The 22,399-nt window shown below is 36.2% G+C and overlaps 11 protein-coding genes and 1 non-coding gene across 12 annotated transcripts; 6 read left to right on the top strand and 6 right to left on the bottom strand.

Moving 5' to 3' along the window:
* Positions 1–75: 75 nt before the first annotated feature.
* HYPBUDRAFT_85290 (uncharacterized protein) lies at positions 76–705 on the top strand (the record flags this gene model as incomplete). The annotated part of the gene is made up of 1 exon (XM_020223754.1): positions 76–705. A coding segment is annotated over one exon (630 nt), but the record flags the coding sequence as incomplete, so codon positions are not given.
* On the bottom strand, positions 362–2,301 carry HYPBUDRAFT_152192 (uncharacterized protein). The gene has a single exon (XM_020220879.1). It carries the CDS (start codon positions 2,230–2,232, stop codon positions 745–747), a length of 1,488 nt encoding a protein of 495 aa, XP_020077998.1. The 5' UTR covers positions 2,233–2,301; the 3' UTR covers positions 362–744.
* Positions 2,302–2,635: 334 nt separating this feature from the next.
* HYPBUDRAFT_104499 (serine/threonine protein kinase) lies at positions 2,636–3,982 on the bottom strand (the record flags this gene model as incomplete). The annotated part of the gene is made up of 2 exons (XM_020218349.1): positions 2,636–3,364; positions 3,416–3,982. The coding sequence occupies 2 exons, from the start codon at positions 3,980–3,982 to the stop codon at positions 2,636–2,638; spliced, it is 1,296 nt and encodes a 431-aa protein (XP_020077997.1).
* A 430-nt stretch (positions 3,983–4,412) lies between these two features.
* HYPBUDRAFT_106251 (uncharacterized protein) lies at positions 4,413–4,742 on the top strand (the record flags this gene model as incomplete). The annotated part of the gene is made up of 1 exon (XM_020218471.1): positions 4,413–4,742. One exon carries the CDS (start codon positions 4,413–4,415, stop codon positions 4,740–4,742), a length of 330 nt encoding a protein of 109 aa, XP_020077996.1.
* A 394-nt stretch (positions 4,743–5,136) lies between these two features.
* Positions 5,137–5,736, top strand: HYPBUDRAFT_155953 (uncharacterized protein; the record flags this gene model as incomplete). Its single annotated transcript, XM_020222161.1, has 1 exon — positions 5,137–5,736. One exon carries the CDS (start codon positions 5,137–5,139, stop codon positions 5,734–5,736), a length of 600 nt encoding a protein of 199 aa, XP_020077995.1.
* Positions 5,737–6,149: 413 nt separating this feature from the next.
* Positions 6,150–11,447, top strand: SWR1 (chromatin-remodeling protein). The gene has a single exon (XM_020220878.1). The coding sequence runs from the start codon at positions 6,279–6,281 to the stop codon at positions 11,352–11,354; it is 5,076 nt and encodes a 1,691-aa protein (XP_020077994.1). The 5' UTR covers positions 6,150–6,278; the 3' UTR covers positions 11,355–11,447.
* Positions 11,448–11,663: 216 nt separating this feature from the next.
* On the top strand, positions 11,664–12,129 carry VMA10 (H(+)-transporting V1 sector ATPase subunit G; the record flags this gene model as incomplete). Its single annotated transcript, XM_020219251.1, has 1 exon — positions 11,664–12,129. The coding sequence occupies one exon, from the start codon at positions 11,664–11,666 to the stop codon at positions 12,000–12,002; it is 339 nt and encodes a 112-aa protein (XP_020077993.1). The 3' UTR covers positions 12,003–12,129.
* A 120-nt stretch (positions 12,130–12,249) lies between these two features.
* Positions 12,250–14,100, bottom strand: MSC7 (meiotic recombination directing protein; the record flags this gene model as incomplete). The annotated part of the gene is made up of 1 exon (XM_020222160.1): positions 12,250–14,100. The coding sequence occupies one exon, from the start codon at positions 14,098–14,100 to the stop codon at positions 12,250–12,252; it is 1,851 nt and encodes a 616-aa protein (XP_020077992.1).
* A 271-nt stretch (positions 14,101–14,371) lies between these two features.
* On the bottom strand, positions 14,372–16,549 carry HYPBUDRAFT_147450 (uncharacterized protein; the record flags this gene model as incomplete). Its single annotated transcript, XM_020220054.1, has 1 exon — positions 14,372–16,549. One exon carries the CDS (start codon positions 16,547–16,549, stop codon positions 14,372–14,374), a length of 2,178 nt encoding a protein of 725 aa, XP_020077991.1.
* A 335-nt stretch (positions 16,550–16,884) lies between these two features.
* Positions 16,885–19,346, top strand: HYPBUDRAFT_238782 (uncharacterized protein; the record flags this gene model as incomplete). The annotated part of the gene is made up of 3 exons (XM_020223233.1): positions 16,885–16,896; positions 16,923–17,981; positions 18,021–19,346. 3 exons carry the CDS (start codon positions 16,885–16,887, stop codon positions 19,212–19,214), a joined length of 2,265 nt encoding a protein of 754 aa, XP_020077990.1. The 3' UTR covers positions 19,215–19,346.
* Positions 19,277–19,799, bottom strand: HYPBUDRAFT_152187 (uncharacterized protein). Its single transcript, XM_020220877.1, has one exon. It carries the CDS (start codon positions 19,700–19,702, stop codon positions 19,358–19,360), a length of 345 nt encoding a protein of 114 aa, XP_020077989.1. The 5' UTR covers positions 19,703–19,799; the 3' UTR covers positions 19,277–19,357.
* Positions 19,800–20,408: 609 nt separating this feature from the next.
* Positions 20,409–20,500, bottom strand: HYPBUDRAFT_t44. Its single transcript has one exon. It is a non-coding gene; the product is annotated as a tRNA-Tyr (tRNA).
* Between the last annotated feature and the right edge of the window lie 1,899 nt (positions 20,501–22,399).

Here is a 22,399-nt window from a genome sequence, read left to right as displayed (position 1 = left end):
GAACATGACAAGGAGCATGAGGATGAATCTGGAGATGAATCACATCTAGGTATATCCCTTTTCCAACGTAATCCTTCATCTATTGGGCTTTCTATGATGAAAAAGATGGGTTTTCAAGAGGGACAGTCACTTGGGAATAAATCTTCAGAAGCCATACGAGAACCTATTAAAGTTGAAAATAAAATCGATCGACTTGGTATTGGAGGAAAAGTGAAACATCCAAAAAATTTTGTTCCTGTCCAGGCTAATTCAGAGCAGTATAGAGATCGAATAAAAAGTAGGCTTTCCGAATCTAAAGTATCTTATCTTATCAAAAAATTGCAAAAAGTTTGCTTTCAATATAGCGGCGACGATGAGAAATACCTAGATAATAACGAAAACTTTGATCCGGGAGATGTTAACATTCTTTGGAGAGAATTTGCCATTGAAATACTAGAAGCCGATTTGAAAAGACGAAATAACAAACGTACCCTAGTATTTGACACAGAGAATAATGAGAATCCTCAACAGATTAAAGAGCAAAGGCGATTGGAAAATGCAAATAATGAAGAATTGAAAGATTGGAAAAGTCTTGATAATTCAGAGAAATTGGAAAAACTCCTTATATACTGTAGAGGATTCAACTACTGCGTTTTTTGTGGATGTTTTTACAACGATGAAGACGATCTACAGAGTAATTGTCCTGGTGTACTCGAAGAAGAGCACGAAGGTATATGACATATGAAATCTTCTTATGACTATGGATCAATATACAGCTGAGCTTAAGATTCTATCTCGATTCAACTTAGATCTAACATGCAAGGTATCAATTTTCTCTGTAGTTAAAGGTTGATTCTCATCAATTAATTGACTTGGGAAACTTTCGGCCTCATCTTGTGATAGCTTATCAAATTCTATGTAATAAGAACCGAGATTTCCATAGAGTTTTGGAGGTGTTGGTATTCTCAGATATTCCTTCAGGTTGAAATCGGGTTGGAAAGCGATTGGCCGTTTATTTGTGGGCTTGCTTTTCCCCCAACTTAGAACCAATCTACAATCATTGATCATGAATCCATTCATGAATAATATGGATGTTTCCGCTGCCTCTCTGGTATAGAACATAATATATCCTCTATTCAAGTGAGGAATAATTTTGCAATAAATTATATGACCAAAGGTAATGAAATGAGAAACCAAATCAGATTCGCTTATGTTTGACGATAATTCTTTGATACAAATTGTAGTATTTCTCGGATCGGTAGATGGAGTGAGAGGGGGTTGAGATTGGGCAAAGTTGACTTGATTTGATTTAGTTTCTATTTTCTGTGTATTCTTCACATTGGTAGATGTAGAACTAGACACTGGAGCTGCAGGGGCAACCCTGATGGGCCTGCTTCCAATCATCATACCAGTACAGTTGGCCAAGGCTTTCTTATGAGTGATTTCGTTATTAAATCTTACAAAACCAAAACCCTTAGACATTTTTGTCATTGGATTCACCATAACTTTGGCTTGTTTGATTTGGCCAGGATATAATGATTCAAAGGCTTTAAAAAGAATAGAGTCGGTCACTTCAAGTCCCAAATCACCAATGAACAAGGAGAACTCCATTTGTGACCGTGTAGAGGGCCCCCTTATACTTCCTTGCGCATTAGAGGAAGGTGATGAAGTTGAAGATGCCAATGTTGAAGAATTGTTACTGGCACTTGCCCAGTTTAATCTGAGAGTTTTATCGTGACCGGGGACTTGTAAACCATTTTTAGCAATAGCACTTGAAACAGCTTCCTGGTTCTCAAAATTAACGAAGCAGTAAGTTGGTTTATTCATTCTATTAGGATCTCCTGATCTATCTCTCATGATTTTTACACTGACAGGAGTCTGACCTAAAGATGTCCAAATTTTACTGATAGTTTCTTCATTCCAAGTGGGCTCTAAATCACCCATCCATATCTGGTTATTATTTGAATCGGAGGAGTAATTTCCTGGGCCGTTGTAGAAGTTCAGATATTGATTTCTATTAGGTTGATAACGCGTTTGATTAGGATTACCTTTTTCCTTGTTTGGAGGTGTTGACTTATAAGAACTCGAATTACCGTACCTGTTCGGTCCATCGTAAGAACCGTATCCACCATAAGAAGAATTACCTGCTTGATTGGAGCCATAATTATTGTACTGGCGATAATTACCTTGTCGCTGATTGGAAAATCTTTGATTTCCTGGTCTATAGTTATTCCCAAACCTGTTGGCAGACATACTTATATTACTAAATGGGTAGCAGATGCGTAAGCTATGAATAGAGGACTAAGTGGGAAAGTTATGCAACAAGAATGGTGACTGAAAAATCGAAAAGTGGTAGTTTTAAAACAAGAAGAAAAAAGAAAAGATTTGCAGAATGGATGTTAGCACTTTCTTTATTAGTATATGGACTGTGGATTTTTTTTTTTTTTTTTGCTTTTTCAGCTCACTCTTTTGGAGAGTTCCATTCCGCTTTCTTCTTGACATCATTGGTTAGTAGTATCAGTTTCGGATCAAGATGCGTGGTGGCGGGTCAACGGCTTGATTTAATTCTTGAATCTATTATAAATTCATCGATAGCAAAAGGAGTTTGTAATTTACCAATCTATGTCATGTAATTTACCAATCTATGTCATATAATTTACTTGAGATATTCGTAAACTCTTGACTGGTATTTTTTTTGCAATAATGATTTTCTTCTAACGATCCAAGGATGGTTCAAACATGCACTTACGTCGTTTCTTTCGAATGGACTGACTTTGAGTAATTGATCCACGAAACTTTTGCCTTGTAAAGAAACCCCATTCCAATGGGATAAATTGAAGTCGATATTTCCCAGCTTAGCATTACGTAGGGTGTTGAATTTATCATTTTCATCGAGAAAAGGAGATACTCCAGAGAGCATTATAGATGTCATTATTCCGAGAGACCAAAGGTCACATTTGGAATTATATCCTTTAATGCTTTTATTATTTAACAAACAGCCTTTATTGCAGTCGGAATTCTCTGCAAAGACTTCTGGTGCACTATATTCAATTGTTCCAACGATTGTATTTGCTCTTGCATTTGGAGCTTTTAAGGATTTAGCGATTCCAAAATCACAAATTGCAATACGGGTTCCTGGAATTGGAGCTTCCAAAAGAACATTATCAAGCTTGATATCACGATGAATAACATTCAAATTGTTGTGTAAAAATTTTAGAGCTTGTAATATTTGGTAAACAATGAAAAGAGCTTCAATTTCGGGAATTGAACTTAACCTTTCTCCTTTCAATAAGTAAGAGAAGAGATCTCCTCCACAAAATAGTTCTTCGAAGATGTACAAAGTCTCATCTATGTGATGTGTTTCATATACTTGTACAATGTTTGGCTATATGAGTTAGTATCACTATTTAATTTACAATGGAGGTATTCGGCATACGTGATGGATTTTCATTAAGATTTGTGCTTCGTTCTTCAATCTATCGGTCTTTGAACCGACTGCCTTGATGATTTTCACCGCAACATGTTTGTTTCTAAGAGTATCCAAGCCATAGTGAACAGCACCAAAGGACCCTTCACCTAACTTCTTATTGGTTACCATCCATTCAGCGTCAGAGTGCCTCTGGCGAATAAATCGCATGTTGGGCTCGAAGCATTGGGAATGACCAATTAGATTTCTGAAGCGGCAGTATAGCCCATGGATAACCTCGATTTCATCGCCGTCGTTGAGAAGAACGACATTCCCTCTTCCAACCTTAAGCTTATTGACGAACGTGCCGTTCTTCGAGGTATCAGCAAGATACGTAAAAGGAGGAGAGTCCACGTTGAAGCGAACAACCCAAAGTCTAAAGTGGACTGAGCTTGCCCTGAGGTCCTTTATCTGTAGCTGACATTCACGCTCGTGCCTTCCAACTTGGATCACTCCTTTCACCGGTATGGCGAAGGAATAAGCATCCTTGAAATCTGCTCCAACTCCGTCCTCGACGCTTTCCGTCACCCTTTCCATCACCTCCTGGTCCACTAAGGTGGATCCCTCGTAATTGGATGTATCAGAATCGGTATGATCAGCCACTTTACCCACTCGGGCTAACGAAGAGCTGTTTGCGCTCACAAACTCCTCGAAGCAAAACAGTCCTGGCGCATTCACTATCTCCAAGCTAGCAACCGTCTCTTGTGAACACAGCATGGTGTAGATATCTACTTGTTGCAAAGCTAGCCGCTGGTGGAAAGAAAGTGGTTGCTAAAAAATCACAATCAGGGCCCCGGAGCGTGGTGTTTGGGTGTTTTCTTTTTTGAATCCAAAACCAAATTTTCACTCTTTTTCTCTTCCAATGAAAAAAAGAGAATTTTTTATTACTGAATTAATGGAGAAGTCGTAACCCTTCAGTATCTTCATTACACCAGACTCGACAAGATAGACGTATATACCCATTGATATGTTTTCCAGATCATTCAGAAGCATTCGTCCATTGATAAACAAAAGATTCCAATCACACGCTGCCGAAGCATCGAGCGTCAAGCCATCAACATTCACCAATAAATACAATTTTGACATAAATCCACCACAAGTCCACCACTACTGGAACTACTACAACGGCGCCGCTCTTGTGTTATTCTGTCCAGCTTTCTTGGCCGTTGCCTACTTATTCCAATACACCGGTTCCAACTTGGAAGGATACGATGGTTTCATACAATACGCCGATAGCGAAAACTCCCCATTGAAAACACTCAAATTCGGTGAAACTCAACAACCAGCCAGAAAATGAATCAGAACCTCTCTTGAGTTATAACGTGGTTACACCAAGTTACACTATCATCCCCATTATCATAATATTTATTCATCTCTACATCTTATTTATTTTCCTTCATTCTCATCTAGTCTAGTCCAGTCGGATCATATTTATAGTTCTCCCCCAGTACATTAGTATAATATAATTAGTTAAGTTAAAGGCTATTAGTGGAGCTAAATTGTAGCCGAGTTAAGTGTGCCGGTTACGTAAGCGTCCGCCCGCTGCTTACGTAACGCAAATTAGGAATAGTAATTTTCCCTCACTTTATTGGCTCGATTTTTTTGGTGGTTTTTTTGTGAAGGTACTCTTTTTTTTGAAAACGCTGAATTGTTGTATAGTTTCTATTAGATTGGAATAGAATATAAAGAAGATGTTGTCTAAAGTTGGCTTGAATCTCAGCAGAGCAGCATGCCGCTCGAGTATATGCATGAATATGGCTAGAAGCGTTACTACCAAGACTCATATTACTGACCATGCCACTGGAGAAGTTATCAAATTAACCGATCCATCGCTTCCTCAAATGGCAGATTACCCTAACCCTGTTCCCAAGTTGGCTCAAGATAGGGATCCTTACGGCAAATACGACGATCCTCAAAATAGAAGAAATTTGAATGAACCTCTTAATTTTAATGATGATTTATACGATATGTGGTCTCCAGATTACTACCAACCGGTTTCAGATAAATCTGCTTTGAAAGCAAACGGGATCTTTTTCGGTTCGGTTGTTGCTTTTGGTCTTGCTATATGGTATTTCCAATTGAATCCTGAAAAACCAGCCATGCCTAGATCCTTCCCTTATAATGGTTTGGCTAAGACTTTGGGTTCGGGTAGTGAAGAAGACGCAAAAGTCTACCGTGTCAAGCCAGATACCACTGCTGAACAAGAATTGGGTGTCTTGGGTGCTAATGACGAAATCAAAAAGCAACAAGAGGCTTACTTGCAAGCTAACTCTGATTTCATCAAAGCTTAACTCCTTGAAAAGAATTATATCCCCTTTGTACATTACAACCACTTTGCAAAAGTAGCATCCATTGCCACTCCTTTGCAAAACCTTTACTTTAGCAGAGGCTCCATCAATATAAAATAATCAAAAAAAAAAAATGAATAAAAAAAAATTGAAAAAAAGTCAACATCAAAAAATCAAAAAATGGGCCTTTTAAAAGTATTACTCTAGCATTATTTATTGGTTCTTTCATCACCTCTTCTACACTCCGTTCTACTTCTATATATTTATTAATTCATAACATCTATTCTTATATGTCAATTGTAGATGCTTGCAGTGTCGCTCACAAAAGAAAAACATTTTTTAATAAACAAAAAAGGGAAATAGCGAACGAAAGTTTTTTCTCTCCCTGTTTTTTCTTCAAAAGTCACCATAAAATCCAATTACCATCGGAAGCGCTCATAGAAAACAACCCTTGAATATCGACTCAGTATACACTGTACACGGCGAATCTTGTATTGGAATCATTATCATTCGATTCCTTGTATCTCTATTAACAAGAAAGGAACATGGCGAAAAGTGGTGGTAGCCGTGGGAATGGATCTTTGGCGGTTAAAAAGGAAGCATCAAATCTGGTTTTACCTCAGAAACGTAATGGAAGAGCAACTTCCTCTTCTTCTAATAAAAAGCTTAAGATCAATGGTAACCATAAAGACGGATTGCCAGAGCACGAAGAAAGACTTGCCCGCGCCATAGCCGATTTCAATCTATCGGTTAATGAACTATTTCAATTAAAAGAATATCTGTCTATAATAAGTTGGAATCCCAGTGATTTTTCAAAATGCCTGAATACAAGATCGCAATTACCTGAAAATTATAACTTTTTCATTTCAGATAATGACTATCTTTTAAAATGGTCAAATGAAGATGAAGACTTGGATAGTCTACCTTTAAGATTACAGAAAAAAGTCATTGCTGAAAGAGAAGCAAAAATATTGGAAAAATATCCTTTGAAAGACCAAGTAGTCAACAGAAGTATTGAAATTGAAAAGCAAATATTGAATAGCTTAAATGATCATGAGTCGTCCGAGAGTGAAGAGGTTGAAGTTAAAGAACCATCGCGTCCGCAAAGAAGGAAGCCAGGACCCAAACCCAAACAAAAGTTGGAGCCAATTGAAGCAGATGATGACAACGAAAGCGAAGAGCATTCTGAAGAAGATGGGGAGGATGAGGAGGATGAGGAGGATGAGGAGGAACAGCCCAGAAGCAGACGTGGGAATTATAGGGCCCCTTCACGCTCTATCAGAGGTAAGCGTGCTAAAATTACTTCTCCGGTAAGTCGAAGAAGGGGATCATATCGCAAGTCAAAGAAAGAGGCGGCAGAACACGAAATTGACAATGAAAGTGAACTGTCTGAAGAAGACCCAGGAACTAATTATAAAGTTACATTCAAGTATAGCATACCGCCTCAAAAAATAACTCATCCATCCCATATCCCTTCTTGGTCCCCCGACCAGTCACAGGAAAATACCATTAATGAAGAAACATTGCATGCTCATGAAAATGATCTAATAACCGACCCTATCGATGAAAAACAAAATAAGATTATTGATTTCCATCCTAAGCCAATACAAGTAATTGCCAAACCTCCTGATTCGATATCTGCTCCGGAAGTAGAAGATCGTATTGCAAATTTTTTAAATAATAATTATAGATTTGCCATCATCGATGAAGCTAATACTCTTGATTATAATAACACTCCAGAGGAATACGAAAGAATAATGGATCAACAAAAGCACTTGTTGAAACGCTTGTATGAAAAGGTAATGGTTGAACAACGGTTTGAATTAAATGGTGATAAGATTGAAAGACGTAAAACAGTAATTCCTCATACGTCTAATACGAGACTCATCCAGGATCCATTTCGTGAAACTGGTACCCTTTCACCACGGATTCAAGGTGCCGCCAATAACCTTACGCACAATGATTATTTAATCAATCAAGGTATGGCTTTTTCAGGAATTCATCAACAAATTCGTAAACAACATCAATTAAGAACCAGAAAAGTGGCTCAAATGATTGAACAGCACTTCAAAAAGAAGAAAGGTGAAAAGGATCGCTTGATTCGTGAACGTGAACAAAATTTGAAAAAAATTAGTAGAATCGCTATTCAAGCGGTTAAAAAAAGATGGGGACAAGCTCAAAAAGTATATCGTTATCTCCAATTACAAAAAGAAGAAGAATTGAAAAAAATCAAAGGAAGAGAACATTTAAGTCAGATGTTAGAGCATTCAACTCAATTGTTAGAAGCTCAATTACATAAATCAGCTTCCAAGGAAAATTCCCAAAGCCCTCAAATTGAGAATAGCGACAATGAAGAAGGAAATTCGGATTCCAGTGATAATATGAGCTCGTCCTCTTCCAGTGACGAATCAAATGTTGATGAAAAAAGTGATCTTTCTGGAAAGGAAGACATAAATTTAACGATTGAAGAATTAAAGAAGAAATATGCTAACTTAGAATCTTCTGTTGGTCCTTCATCTTCTGCTGCAGAAGATTCGAGTGATGACAGAAACCTCAATGGTGTTCAAAACGGACGCACTTCAGACGACCACTACTCAGATGGTGACAGCGATGATGGTAGCAGTGTCGATGAAAATGCAGGACTTTCTGCTATCTACGGTAAAGACCTTATAACCAAAGAGGCTACCCCCCTGGATAGTATCTTGGAATTCACGGATGAACAAAAGAAGCGAATCGAAGAACTAAACAGAGAAGAAGGAACTAATCCAGTATTGGACTCGGATTCTGCATCTGATTCGGGTTCAGAATCCGATATTGAATCTGAAGACCAAGATGCTGGCAGTAATTCTGACATATCTGAGTCGGAAGAAAATAGTAAATCTGGTTTAGCCTCTTTGGTTAGAAATGGTGCAATAGACAGTGATGAAGATGCTGATATGAGTTCAGCTGATCTAAATGAAGCAAGTGAAGAAGACGAACATATGACAACCACCGATGAAGAGGATGAACCAACAACTCCAAAATCGCATTCTCCTTTGCCAGTTGAAAAGGAGCCAGAATCAGAGGCCGCCGAGGAAGAAATAAATGGTACCAGAGTTAAAGATGTTCCGGTGCCCTCACTTCTTCGTGGTACTTTAAGACCGTACCAAAAACAAGGTTTGAATTGGTTAGCAAGTCTTTATAATAATAACACTAATGGTATCTTGGCTGATGAGATGGGTTTGGGTAAAACGATCCAAACAATATCTTTATTGGCGTACTTAGCATGTGAACATCATATCTGGGGACCTCATCTAATTGTTGTTCCAACGTCGGTTATGCTTAATTGGGAAATGGAGTTCAAAAAATTTGCTCCTGGTTTCAAAGTTTTAACTTACTATGGATCACCTCAACAGAGAGCTCAAAAAAGAAAAGGATGGAATAAACCAGATGCCTTTCACATTTGCATTACGTCATATCAACTAGTTGTTCACGACCATCAATCATTCAAAAGACGTAAATGGAGATACATGATTTTGGATGAAGCTCATAATATCAAAAATTTCAGATCTACTCGTTGGAGAGCACTTTTGAACTTCAATACGGAAAATAGATTGTTGTTGACGGGTACTCCATTGCAAAATAACTTGATGGAATTGTGGTCTCTATTATATTTTTTAATGCCTTCCTCAAAAGTGAGTCAAGCCATGCCGGATGGTTTTGCCAATCTTGAAGATTTTCAAACTTGGTTTGGTAGACCTGTGGATAAAATTTTAGAACAAACCTCAGCTGGAGGTGGTGATGTTATCGATGATGCAAGTTCAACATCTAAAATGGACCTTGAAACGAAAAATACTGTTTCAAGATTGCATCAGGTTTTGAGACCTTACTTGCTTCGTCGTTTGAAGAAAGATGTTGAACAACAAATGCCGGGCAAATATGAACATATTGTGTACTGCCGTTTGTCAAAAAGACAAAGATATCTTTATGATGATTTCATGTCGAGAGCAAAGACCAAGGAAACATTGGCGTCAGGTAATTTTTTATCCATTATTAATTGTTTAATGCAATTAAGAAAGGTCTGTAATCATCCTGATTTATTTGAAGTAAGGCCTATTGTCACTTCTTTTGCTATGCCTACCTCTGCTGTTACATCATACGGCTCAAATGAAACGTTGGTCCGAAAGTTATTAGCTGGTAAGGATTATGAATCAAAAGTTTCGTTAGAGACTCTCAACTTGGATGTTTCACATAAGGACCATATAAACTATTTTGTTTCTCAGTCTACTAATAAATTGAAAGCCTCTAGTAGTTTTGAGAAACAGATTGAAGAATTAGACAAGTTGCTTCTTCCAGGAGATTTCTCGAAAAAGCCCGATCTTGATAATTATCTTGAATATTATAAATTTATAAAGGCGGATAACCAAAATGAAGTTCGAAGTAAGTTAAATCACATATTATATCTTAACACCCTTCGTTGCGACCGTGGGCCTTTGTATGGGGAAAGGTTAATAGGCATGTTGCAACAAGCTTCCTTGAAAAAAGATCGAGTCGCAGACCTTCCACCCGGATTAATTTTGAATCTTGATGAAAGAATTGAGCGTTTATCGGATACGATTGATAAATACTCCATATTAACTCCTACAGCTGTTGCGTTGGATATGAAAGATCAGTTGATCCCGGTCTCTACACAGTATCGAATCATGGAGGAAGTTTCAAATCACAAAATTGATAATCCATTTCATAAATCACAAGTCAAACTCTCAATTGCATTCCCAGATAAGTCTTTGTTACAATACGATTGTGGGAAGTTACAGAAGCTTGCATCTCTATTACAGGACTTGACCTCTAAAGGTCATAGGGCTTTGATTTTCACTCAAATGACTAAAGTCTTGGATATCTTGGAACAATTTTTGAATATTCACGGTTATAGATATATGAGATTAGATGGTGCAACTAAAATTGAAGACAGACAATTACTTACAGAGAAGTTCAACAGAGATAACAAAATCCCAGTATTTATATTATCTACAAGATCTGGTGGTTTAGGTATCAACTTGACAGGGGCTGACACTGTCATTTTTTACGATTCTGATTGGAATCCTGCAATGGATAAGCAATGTCAAGATCGTTGTCATAGAATTGGTCAAAGCAGAGATGTTCACATCTACAGATTTGTTTCTGAATATACAATTGAATCAAATATCTTAAGAAAGGCCAACCAAAAGAGACAATTGGACAATGTTGTTATTCAAGAAGGTGAATTCACAACGGATTATTTTGGTAAGTTTTCTGTGAAAGACCTTGTCAATGATACAGAGATAGTTGGGGATCTTCCTGATAAACCAATTGCTGAAAATTCAAATATGGAATCTTTGGCTCAAGCTGAAGACGAAGAGGATAGAGCTGCTGCTAACCTAGCAATGAAGGAAGTCCAAGTTGATGATGAAGATTTCGAAGAAGAAAACAAAGCACCTACTGCTGAAGGCTCAACTTCTCAAACCCCGAGAAATGAAGGTACACCAACACCCGTTAACAATGGGCCTAAGGAAAACATTGAAGATGCCGATTATGAAGAAGGGGTTGGTCATATCGATGAATACATGTTGAGGTTTATTGCGGATGGCTATTATTGGGATTAATCCACCCAAAGACAGTAAAAGCATTTTTGTATATATATATGTATGTGTTAGGTTTAATTTTAAGTGTATAATTATTGGGTATTATAAGTTTTCTTGCAAATTCAACGATGATATTTGGCTGTAAAAATTATTGTTATACCTTTTGATATTGAAAAGGCATGGTCGTGTGTGTTGATAAATTTGGGTATCGGAATTTTCCTCGTTCTTTTTTTTTCATTACCTGAGAAAGCGAGTGATACAAGATTGAGTTTTAACAGTTGAAATTACCAATCTTAAGGGATACTTCATCAAAAGAGTAATCAATAGAAAATGTCATCTGGAATTCAATCATTATTGAAAACTGAAAAGGAAGCTGCTGAAATTGTCAACGAAGCAAGAAAATATAGAACCAATCGTTTGAAGTCTGCCAAAACCGACGCTCAACAAGAAATTGATGAATACAAGAAACAGAAAGAAGCAGAATTGAAAAAATATGAAGAAGAACACGCTGGATTGAATGAGTCTATTGACAAAGAAGCTGATGCTCAGGTCGAAAAAGAATTGAAGGCTATAAGAGCTAAGTACGACGAAAAGAAGGATTCAGTTGTCAAATTATTAGTTGATGCTACCACCAAGCCAACTCCTGAATTACATGTTAATGCTAATTAATAAGCATTTTAGTAGGCTTGTTCTAGTTTCATGAAATAAAACACCATCTTCATTCAATTCATTAAAACACTTTTTCAACACTATTTCAATTCGTTTTTATTTTTAGATTATCCACTTTAATACATGGTTTTCTTATCTTGTATGTATATTCAATTTGTAATGCGATTTAAAGGATTTTTACAAAAGGATAGTATTATATTTACAAGTATCTATATATTGTAAAAACAAGAAAATCATTCGAATGATGCTAAGCACCTCCACTAGCTAATTTTTTGAATGATTTGACGATTTCCCATACTCTGTTATCATAACCAGCCTTGTTCAAACTATGCACGAAGTTCCAAGCTTGCTTATCATTAGGAATTGGGTAATCAAGAGGTGGAGGAATAGCAGTTGCTATCCCTAAAGCTCTTAATAATGGTTTATCCATGACTACTGATTTAGCATTACATAACCCAGTGAGACCTTCTTCACCGCCAAATTTACCATAACCTGATTTCTTGACCCCACCAAAGGGTAATTGAGCAACATAAAAGGTAGCAAAATCATTAATCGCAACACTTCCACTTTCTAATCTATTGGCTATTTCATTACAAGTTTTGAAATCTTTACCAAAGATTGAATTACCCAATCCAAATTCGGTACCATTTGAAATTTCAACGGCTTCATCGATAGAATTTGCTTTAATCATGGTCAAAACGGGTCCAAACACTTCGTTACAAGAAATATCCATTTCAGGTGTAACATCGACTAATAAAGTCGGTTCAAAATAATGACCTTGAGGATAATTCGGGTGTTGGTATCGTTTACCACCACTAACAAGACGGGCACCTTTTGCAACCGCATCTTGAATAAAGTTTTCCAATTGGGAAAACCTATTATCAGAAATCATAGCACCCATATCGATTTCATCCAACTGATCTATGTTGGATCCAACACGTAAATCCTTTATTCTCTTGCTTAAAATATCAACAAGAGCCTCATATGCTTTAGGTAAGCAAATCACTCTTTCAATACCAATACAATTTTGACCAGCACTTTGAAAAGTCCCTCTCATAATAACAGACGATAATGCATTGAAGTCAGCAACATCATCTAATACAATTACCGAATCTTTACCTCCTAGTTCAACGACGCAAGGAGTCAATTGTTTTGCAGCATTTTCAACAACTTTATGAGCAACTGGTTTGGATCCAATAAAAGTTATATGATTGAGATCCGGATGAGAAGTGAAATAATCAGCATCATTAGGGAAACAGTAGACCAATTGAATCAAATCTTCATCGATATCTAACAGCTTCAAAATGGCTTTAACCAAGTCAACAAACCAAATAGAAGACCAAACAACTTGTTCTGAACATTTCACAACAATCGCATTACCCGTGAAAATTGCAGCAATGATAGGACCAAGAAGATTATGAAAAGGATAGTTCCAAGAAACCAAAGCTGCAACAACACCCAATGGCTCATATCTAACTTCACCGGATTTCATTAAACCTATAATCAAATTGGATGGGCCAGGTCTTGTTGAAGGACGTAAAGTTCTTTCACCATGGGCAATGATCCAATTCAATTTTTCTAAAGTCACCATAATTTCACCCATTGAGGCATCTAATTTTGTTTTACCACTATCACGGCACGCAACCCTTGCGATATCTTCTTGGTGATCAATGATAAATCTACTCAATGTCTGTAAAACTTGTCTTCTTAACAGAAATGAAGAATGGGCCCAACTTTTTTGTGCAGCTTTAGCACGTTGAATCCTAAGATTCATTTCATCTTTAGAAGTGGTGGCGAATGTACCTAAGTACTGTCCAGTTGCAGGACAGTAGCTTTGGATTTTATTAGGTTCATTAGGAACTTGAATACCAAGGTTTGGTGGATAGAGTCTTTTCCCTTTCCAATGTGGTTTTGCCTCATCGGGGATTGGAAACTTGAACTTGACTGGAGCTTCAAGCTTATTGTATCTATTAGGACTCTTCGATATGTATTTAGCATAAATGTAATATAAAGCAGGTAAAATCACAAATATGAAAAAAGTAGTGGAGATTTGATACTGCCATTGCAAATGTTCAAACTTAAGATCAATAGCTATCATTGTAAATGGAAAGTTCTTCAATTACAACTTAAAGGTGATAACGTCTCTCTCAACCAGAGTTTCAAAGCTCGAAAGAAAAATTGCCTTATTCCAATATGCTTTCAGAGCAGTCTTTTGTCTCAACGATTTGATTCGTTTTTTTTTTTTAACAGGCTTGTGCGTGTTTCTTCATTCTCTCGTATATAAAATTTGGCTGCTACAAAATCTCGACTGATTTCAGAATAACTAAAGAGTTTACTATTTAACTTATATACCGTGATATGAAATAGCGTTAGTCCAAGTCTTCGTTTCGGATATCATCGTTGACTTGCTCATCGACCATTTGGCCTTCTATGTTATTCAAAATATCCTCAAACGAATTACCAGTCCTTTCTTGGACAATTGCTCCTAGAAGGTTCTGGTCTACGTAGTCTAGCATCGAGTCAGTTACCTGGTGACCTTCACGGATTAAAAAATGGTTAAGTCTTGTAGAATTAGGGTCTCTTGGGGGAAGAACGTCGTATTCAAATACATCGTCTCGGGAGAAAATAGCTTCAGGAAGTTTAGCCATAATTTTGTTTTCACCTGAAAGAATGGCGAATCTTATTAAGTTAAATGGGATTTCACCATCTCCATCTTCTGGTTTGGAGGATCCAGTAAAGTATTGGAAAATAGATTGAGAGAAAGATGTTGTATTTTTCTCGAATGGTTGAGATTTGAATAAGGCTAGCAACTCATCATGTAAGAAATTTCTTTCCTCTTGTTCTTTCCATAGGAGAGGAGCTCTAACGAGGTACGTTTCAGATGCAATAAGAATTTCAGGAGTTGTTGGCAATTCATGCTCTTTAACTGGTAATGATTGTGATAATCCTATGGCTTCTAATAACTTATAAGCAGCATATGGATGTTGAGAATATGCTGAAATCAATGCTTTTCGAGCACCCTCTTTATCATTTAAGCGTAAAAATGCCAAAACAGTAGAGAATGCAATACCTGGAGTATTCCATTTAGAGTATGTAGTAGATAATGGGGATTCGGAAAACTGAATTAGATACTTGAATTCTTCAGCCAAAATAGCATAAAAATCAATAAAGTATCTGACTCCCAAAGGATCTTCTGATGGAGATAAAGATAATAAGAATTTACAATAGTTGAGAGCTGTGAAAAACATGGAACGTTCACCCAAGTTAATAATGTATCTGAATAAACCAAGATAAAATTGTCTATTGACAAATCCTTCATAAGGTAATCTAAGCAAACCATTTTTCCCTTCATAAAGCAACTCATGGAATTTTTTATGGAAACTTCTATCAAATACAAAAAGTCCTTTTTCAACCAAGGAGTTACTAATGGATTTATCCCCGCCTTGTCTAAGCATAACCATTGCAACTTGAAATAATGTTTCTTCATGGTAAGGGTTCTGCTGTAATAATTGCATCAAAGAATCTGGATCAGGAGTTAATACTGCTGCATGGTAAAATCTGGTATTTGCAACTCTATCCTGAATGCTTCTAACTTTATTGAATTTAAAATATTTAACCCCCAACGCTAGTTCTTTTTTCACTTTTATATTCAACTCTTCACGTTCAAAAGAGTCTTCTTTATAATCAAGGATATCCACAATCTGTGACATTTTCAATTCTTCCATGTTCAATGGTTTAGCTGCAGTAGGCAAATAATCATCTTTAATTCTTGATAATAAGAGTTTTCTAGTTGTTCCAGGAACACTACGACGATCTTTCCCGCACCAGCCCCTAGTAAGTCTTGCTAACTTCTTAAACTGGGCAAGAACTTCTGGAGAAGTTGATAAGGCAGTAGTTTGATTAGCGTCCTCGATAGTATCTTTTGATAAGTTACCAAACAAATTGCTCAATTCTTGGTCGGGATCTAGGTTCTTGATCGATTGGATTGATAGTAACCTTAAGGATTGTTTCAATCTGTTAGAAGTGAATCTTTTGAAGTTAGAATCAAAATGAGGACTTGGTTTTATATCTTCATCAAATTCTTCTTCAACATCATATTCGAAATCGTATGATTCAAGTTGAGGAGTTGCGCTTGAAGAGGTATTTTCCGACGAGTCCCCAGACTTATCCTTCAATTTAACTTCTGCCAATATTTTATCCAACTCTTCGTCACTATCTATATCGGCACTGGTTTCTTTCTCTTGGTTATTCTTTTTCTGTTGTTTCTTCTTTGATTTACTCTTTTTCTTGGATTTTTTAGATGGTAACGAAACTGGTTCCGGTTTGGGTTCTGGTGGCGATACTGTTTCTGGAGCATCTTCATTCCCGGAATCAGTCTCTTCGTCTTGTTCATTCAATAGACTGAATGCATTGAAAGCTGGTTGCTTTGAATCTTGATAATCATTTTCTGAGTCTTCTCCACTGTTCTGTGCTCTTTCTTGCTCATTTCTTTCGGCTTCTTCTTGAATTCTTTGCTGCTCTAGCCTTCTAAGTGCTCTTGAACTCATTCTGACTCATATATCGTGATAAAGATGCTCCAACTATGATTCCTTGGAAAATTAAATCAAACCAGACGAAAATTTTTGATAGTCAGTAGAATCGCGAGTACTGCATAATTTTATTGGTTCTGTTCGGTTTTGGGTCTTTTCCTTTTTCTGTGGATGCAAAATAATTTTAGACTGCAAATACCAAAGAGTTTTGGTTTATTATGCTATACTTGCCATGATAAAAAACAGTCCGAAAGGAAATAGTATTAAGGTAAACTCTCCTTATTTCGGCCTGCTCGAAAGCTCCTCGATTGACAGTTTTGCAAAAGATTCAGGCAGCTTGAAGAATTTCTATAATGGGCTACCAGGTAATCTAAACCTAGATATTGAACAGTTCACCACGGCCAGACTGATTACAACTGGAGAGCTACGATTAGTAGCTCCTACGCCTTCTCCAAAAATCAGCACGGGCTCTCCCTCAAAAATCAGTACAGGCTCTCTTTCAAGAGAGGGAAGAGATTTGCCTATAGTAAAAGGACATAAACTTGCATTGCTTCAAAAATCCCATTCTGGATTGAATTCTATTGAATCTGATCTTTCATTAAAATACATGGTCTACCAAACACAAGTGGAGTCGAATTATACAAAAGAATTACAGTATCAACTGGTTGAGAATCATGATGGGGAAATGCAGAAAACTTCTGCAAAACAAGATATGGATTCAGGAGAAATTGATAAAGGCTTGCTACTTGCGGCTAAAAAGGTTGGATATCATCAACTGGACTCGGTACAAAGTTTGTATGATATCATTAAAGAGAATCCTCTTGCACTCCCCACAACAACGATGACTACTAAAATAAGTCCTCTACTGCCAGTTCTTATTGACCAACACCCGTCGGCAAATATATCAGCACTACTCACCACTTCTGATTTCAAATCACCAGTACCGAATACAAAGTATAACAATACACTGCCATTAAACGAATTTCTAAACTCCAAAGTTGGAAAACTTTTAGAAGAACTATTCGAAAGCGAAATCACTTACGTTTCATCTTTGAATATATTAATTACCTATTATGTCCAACCACTTTTAATAGCCCAGCCATACGATTGTGGAGTGCCAATCATTTTCATATCACAAGTCATTGAGTCATTAATAAGAAACCACACAGAGCTAGTTCGTTGTTTCCGACTGGATTTTTATTCAGAAAATTCAGTGATTAAATTCGTTAGTTCCGTTGAATCGCTTGCCATTGACGTTCATTTATATAAAGACTATTGTGATTTATATGAGGATGTTTTGAAAATAATGAATTCTATCAAATTCATAGGACAGAATTATGTTAACAAAGAATATATTAATGGATGGCAAAACTATTTGGAAGCTACTCAGCCAATCTCCAAGCACATGGATCTTTCCTTTGTATCATTAATACAACGCCCTATTTCTAGGGTAAGTAAATATCGATTGATTATTGAAACAATTATAAAGCAAGTTCAGAGTCATAAAATCAGCTTCTTACAGGACACTGAAGAAAAAGAATATTTGGAAAGCTTTTTAGAAATAAATGAAAAGATTAAGTTCAAGCTTAATCAGATTAATGAAAATTCTGAAAAGATTGATGTGAAAAGCGTTGGAGATAAGATCAATTCATTTTTAAATTTTGAAAAATTCAAATCTTTATTTGGATTTGAATTAAATCTGCAAATTTTTGGTAAAGCTTTGCTTTGTGGAGTTTCAATTGTGGTCTGGCTACTGTCAACTGGTACTGGAGTTGATAAGAAAGTTCAGGGCCAGAATATGGGGGTTTTCTTATTCAAGAGTCATTTAATAATTAGTGAAATAATCTTTAGAAAGAAGTTTAAAAAATACGAAATCAAGTTTATAATACCTTTATCGAAATGTCAACTATTCAGTGAATTGAAAGAGTCTGACGGTGGATTAACATCAGACTATCAATATTCATTGAAAATCATTTATGAGCAAGAATATTGTCAGTTTGAGGTTTTAATTGTATTATTTACAAAGAAAGAATATATGATTTGGAAAGATCATTTGGAAACCATGATTAATTTTGTTAATGGGGATTACAATCTTGATTATTCCCAAACTTTTGCTCCTTTAATTCTGTATAGTCCAGTTGAAATTATACCTTATGATATATATTTAGATCATAAGCCAACATATTATAAGTATCGATTGGCCTGCTATTTCAAAAAACCAATCTCTATAAATGTTATGTTTGATTTACGCAATACTGATTTGGAAGAGATATCAAGTTTTGCTGGATACGTTAACAAATTGAACTATTTTCAAAAAAATGGCGATGAAAAACTTACAATTTATATAAGAAAGAGTGAAAGATCAATTGGCGAACGGAAAATGCTGGGACTTATAAGTAAAGAACTAATTGGTGTACTCAAGGACAACAGGACCCTGGAGAAAAAGGGAAAGTTGAAGAAAAGTTTGAGTTGGAGCAGTTTAAAATTCAGTAGGTCAATTTTTCACAACCAAACTTCGCCAAACCCACTTACTGGACAAGATGATAAGACCCCATCCTTGAGTGCTGTAACAATTGACGAACTACAATTTTCATTTAAATCTACTGGCCTTGCAGGCGTATCACCATCAATTTCTCGTTCCAATACTGATAGCCAAGTTGGCTCCAGTTCCAGACAGTACTGAGTCTCAATATATCTACAGAATAATAATCGATTAATAAACGTAACGTGTATGTATAAAAGGAGTTTGGTTTATATGCTTAGTGAATGTAATATAAATTTCGTAAGATTCATTAAAACTAAATACTTTTGAGCAATTGGCACCATTTAATGAGCAACTTCACCAGCTCCCATGGAATCATTCTTACCATTTTCACCGGAATGGAAAGATCCAGCACTCTTCTTGTCGGTACCTTCTACCAAAATCTTCTTAATAATGGCGTCAACGTCAGAACTACCAAATTCATTTGCTAATTCAGATTTGGATGCTTCATCCAAGACACCTTCAACACCACCTTGTCTGTTGATAAACACTTTGTAAATAGAAACAATGTCTATTAAAGGAATGGTGGTATCACCACCTTTGTATTTTTGAACCAAATTGGAGTCTTCAATGAATACAACAAAGTCGTAAGCAGAACCTTTCCAAAATAATTTATGAGGTTGGGCCATTGTGAATTGAATTAACTAGTAGTAATATCAAGTATCTAAGTAAGTAGTTAACTAATAAGTTATTGTTACTAAGCTAAAACTTCGATATTTAATTGGGGTAATTATCACCCTATTTATAACCCTGAGAAGAGCAACCTAATTAAAGAGAAAAACGAAAATTGTTCCACTTAAACCAAAAGAACCTTCGAGATTAGAATCTGTATAATAACAATAAACATCATACCTACATTTTGTCCCCTGGTTATTCTATACTGCAAGGTTTGGCAGTTCCTTTCATAGTTGCTCTTTCTAATCGATTTTATTGCTGCAAAGCGTGATGTCTGTATTCGACGAAAAAAAAAACGAAAAGTATGCGCAAAAGCCAAAACCTATTGAGTTGCGGTTGCTGGAACAAGCAAATAGCTGTTGACAAAGTACTTATGAGATCATAGTAGTATACTGTGTTCGGTATACGGTGAAATCAGGGAAAATAGGTTACGTATGACTTTAGCTATGGTCATAAGACCGTTTTGTACTAACAGTGAACGTCACCGTTAGCTCTTGTTAGCTACTTGCTATGGCCCGGTACCATGCCCAAACTAGTCCTACTCACTTGATTGACTTCTTGAATTTGCTTGTTAAAATGGCTGTTAGATTGTTCTTGCTTTTCTAAAAAAATGGATGAAAGAGGCTGCAATGATTGCAAAAAATGAAAAAAAAAAAGAAATCTCCCGGGGGTGAGTCGAACACCCGATCTCAAGATTACTTTGAGGAGAACCCATTACAGTCTCGCGCCTTAGCCAGCTTGGCCACCGGGAGTGATTTCTGACCGATTTTGAACCTGTGTTTTTGAGCTGATCAAGATTTTGAAGGCGTTTATTTTGCACTGCCTAAAAAACTTTAAAAAAAAAAAAAAAAAACTTTTGAGAAATAGCATAAATCACGGTCTTTTTAATCTTGATTTTGCCATTTTATTTCCACTGGTGATAAATAAAATGGTTTTTTGTGCAGAAGTGTGAATTTTTCCGCAGAATTTTTTTTGCTGCAAAACAAATTCCCGAGGAATCCTTGTCAGACCGTGAAGGTCTGGCGGTGATGACTGGGCCAGATTTACATCAAGGCAGATCACAGACATCATCAAGCTGAGGTTTAAGCAAAAGAAGTTACAAACATCCTTTGTGAAACAACATCGGAAGAGAGCATCTTTTACGAGAACAAGTATATAAATAAGTAGGCATTTCCTCATCTGATGGAAATGCCTAGAAGACTGTTTGTGGTGTGGACCTTCGTGGCTAATCCTATAGGTTAATGGAATGAAGAGTGGATCGATGCCCTGCAGGGAGTTTTCATTCGGTAATGACAATAATAACATAATATTCTTTGATGATATTTAAGCCCAACCTTACCCCATGCATATTATTTATTTTGAAATAATTTCAGCATTATTATATACGTTTTATTGATCTTTCTTTCTGACACTGATTGCTTTATAACCGTATCTAAACAATAGTCATAAGATTTGTTATAGTTAGGCAAACTTTCGGATTGATCTATTTTGGTAATTAACTCTGAAACTGATAGTAAATCTATATCATTCTCAAGATCTTTAATTACTACTATAGGTTTTTCATACGGTACAAACAGAATGCCCCAATTATAACAAGGCATTGCAGAATTTCTATAGCCGACTCCCACGTAAGGAGGTAACATATTAAGTTACTATCACTATATGATGTAATATTCCTATCTATTAATCTGTAATCAATGTAATTAACGGAACAAGAAGCATAAACTATCTCGTGCAAATAACATGAAGTTATAAGTGAGATATAAAAATATTTTGAAATTAATTTCATAGTTAAAAATATCAGCAAGTTAGGATCGATTAAAGCGGCGCTACCAAATGAAAGGAATTGGTATCCGGGTCTGCACGAAGAGAATAAGGTTGCAAAACTTGACAGAGAATAAAACAATATATTTGAGATCAGAGAATATTATAACACTAGCTTGAAGAACTATAAAAAGAGAAAGGGAATCGGGAGGATTCTATGGATATTTATATTCTTTTCTATCCTGAGGTTTATGACTTTTTGGACGCCTTATCAGTTATCTTATCGTCCCCCCTTAGCAGTCGCCCTATCGGTTGATATCTGGAGACCTTTCAACCGATTTTGAACCTGGTATTTATTCAGTTTATTCAAAGGTTTTCTAGTAGCCTTCATTGTTAGATTAATGGAAGCCTCGTAGGTCACCTGTTACTAACAATAGATACACTATCTCGTACAGAGAGCTTCAATAAACATTGATAGACCTCGATGTATCATACATAAATTCCCATATACCCATAAGTATGAATTTTTTGGTAAAAAGATGTCTGCCATGTTTTAAATTATCGTATGAATAACATTTTCTTTAATTTTTGCAATCTTTCAACAAAATTCAGTTTTTTCAAAAAAACAAAACAAAAACTATTTTTTTGAAAAAATCAAAATAGAATTCATAATATTTTTCCAAGCTAACTATCGGGTTATGTGGGTTGATCGAGCCCATAATCAACCACCAGTATCCATTAGTATTAGATACATAGTTCTAGTACGGTTGACCATAACACACGCATAAGTAGCATTAGTCAAATACATACTAATACTTGGTAGCACAGTGGATTAATTCGATACTGTCAGATTAATCTTTTCACGTTATTCAAAGGGAGGAAATAAC

This window comes from Hyphopichia burtonii, assembly GCF_001661395.1.
Source record: "Hyphopichia burtonii NRRL Y-1933 unplaced genomic scaffold HYPBUscaffold_2, whole genome shotgun sequence".
Taxonomy (NCBI): domain Eukaryota; kingdom Fungi; phylum Ascomycota; class Pichiomycetes; order Serinales; family Debaryomycetaceae; genus Hyphopichia; species Hyphopichia burtonii.
This window is presented reverse-complemented; position numbering and strand designations above follow the sequence as displayed.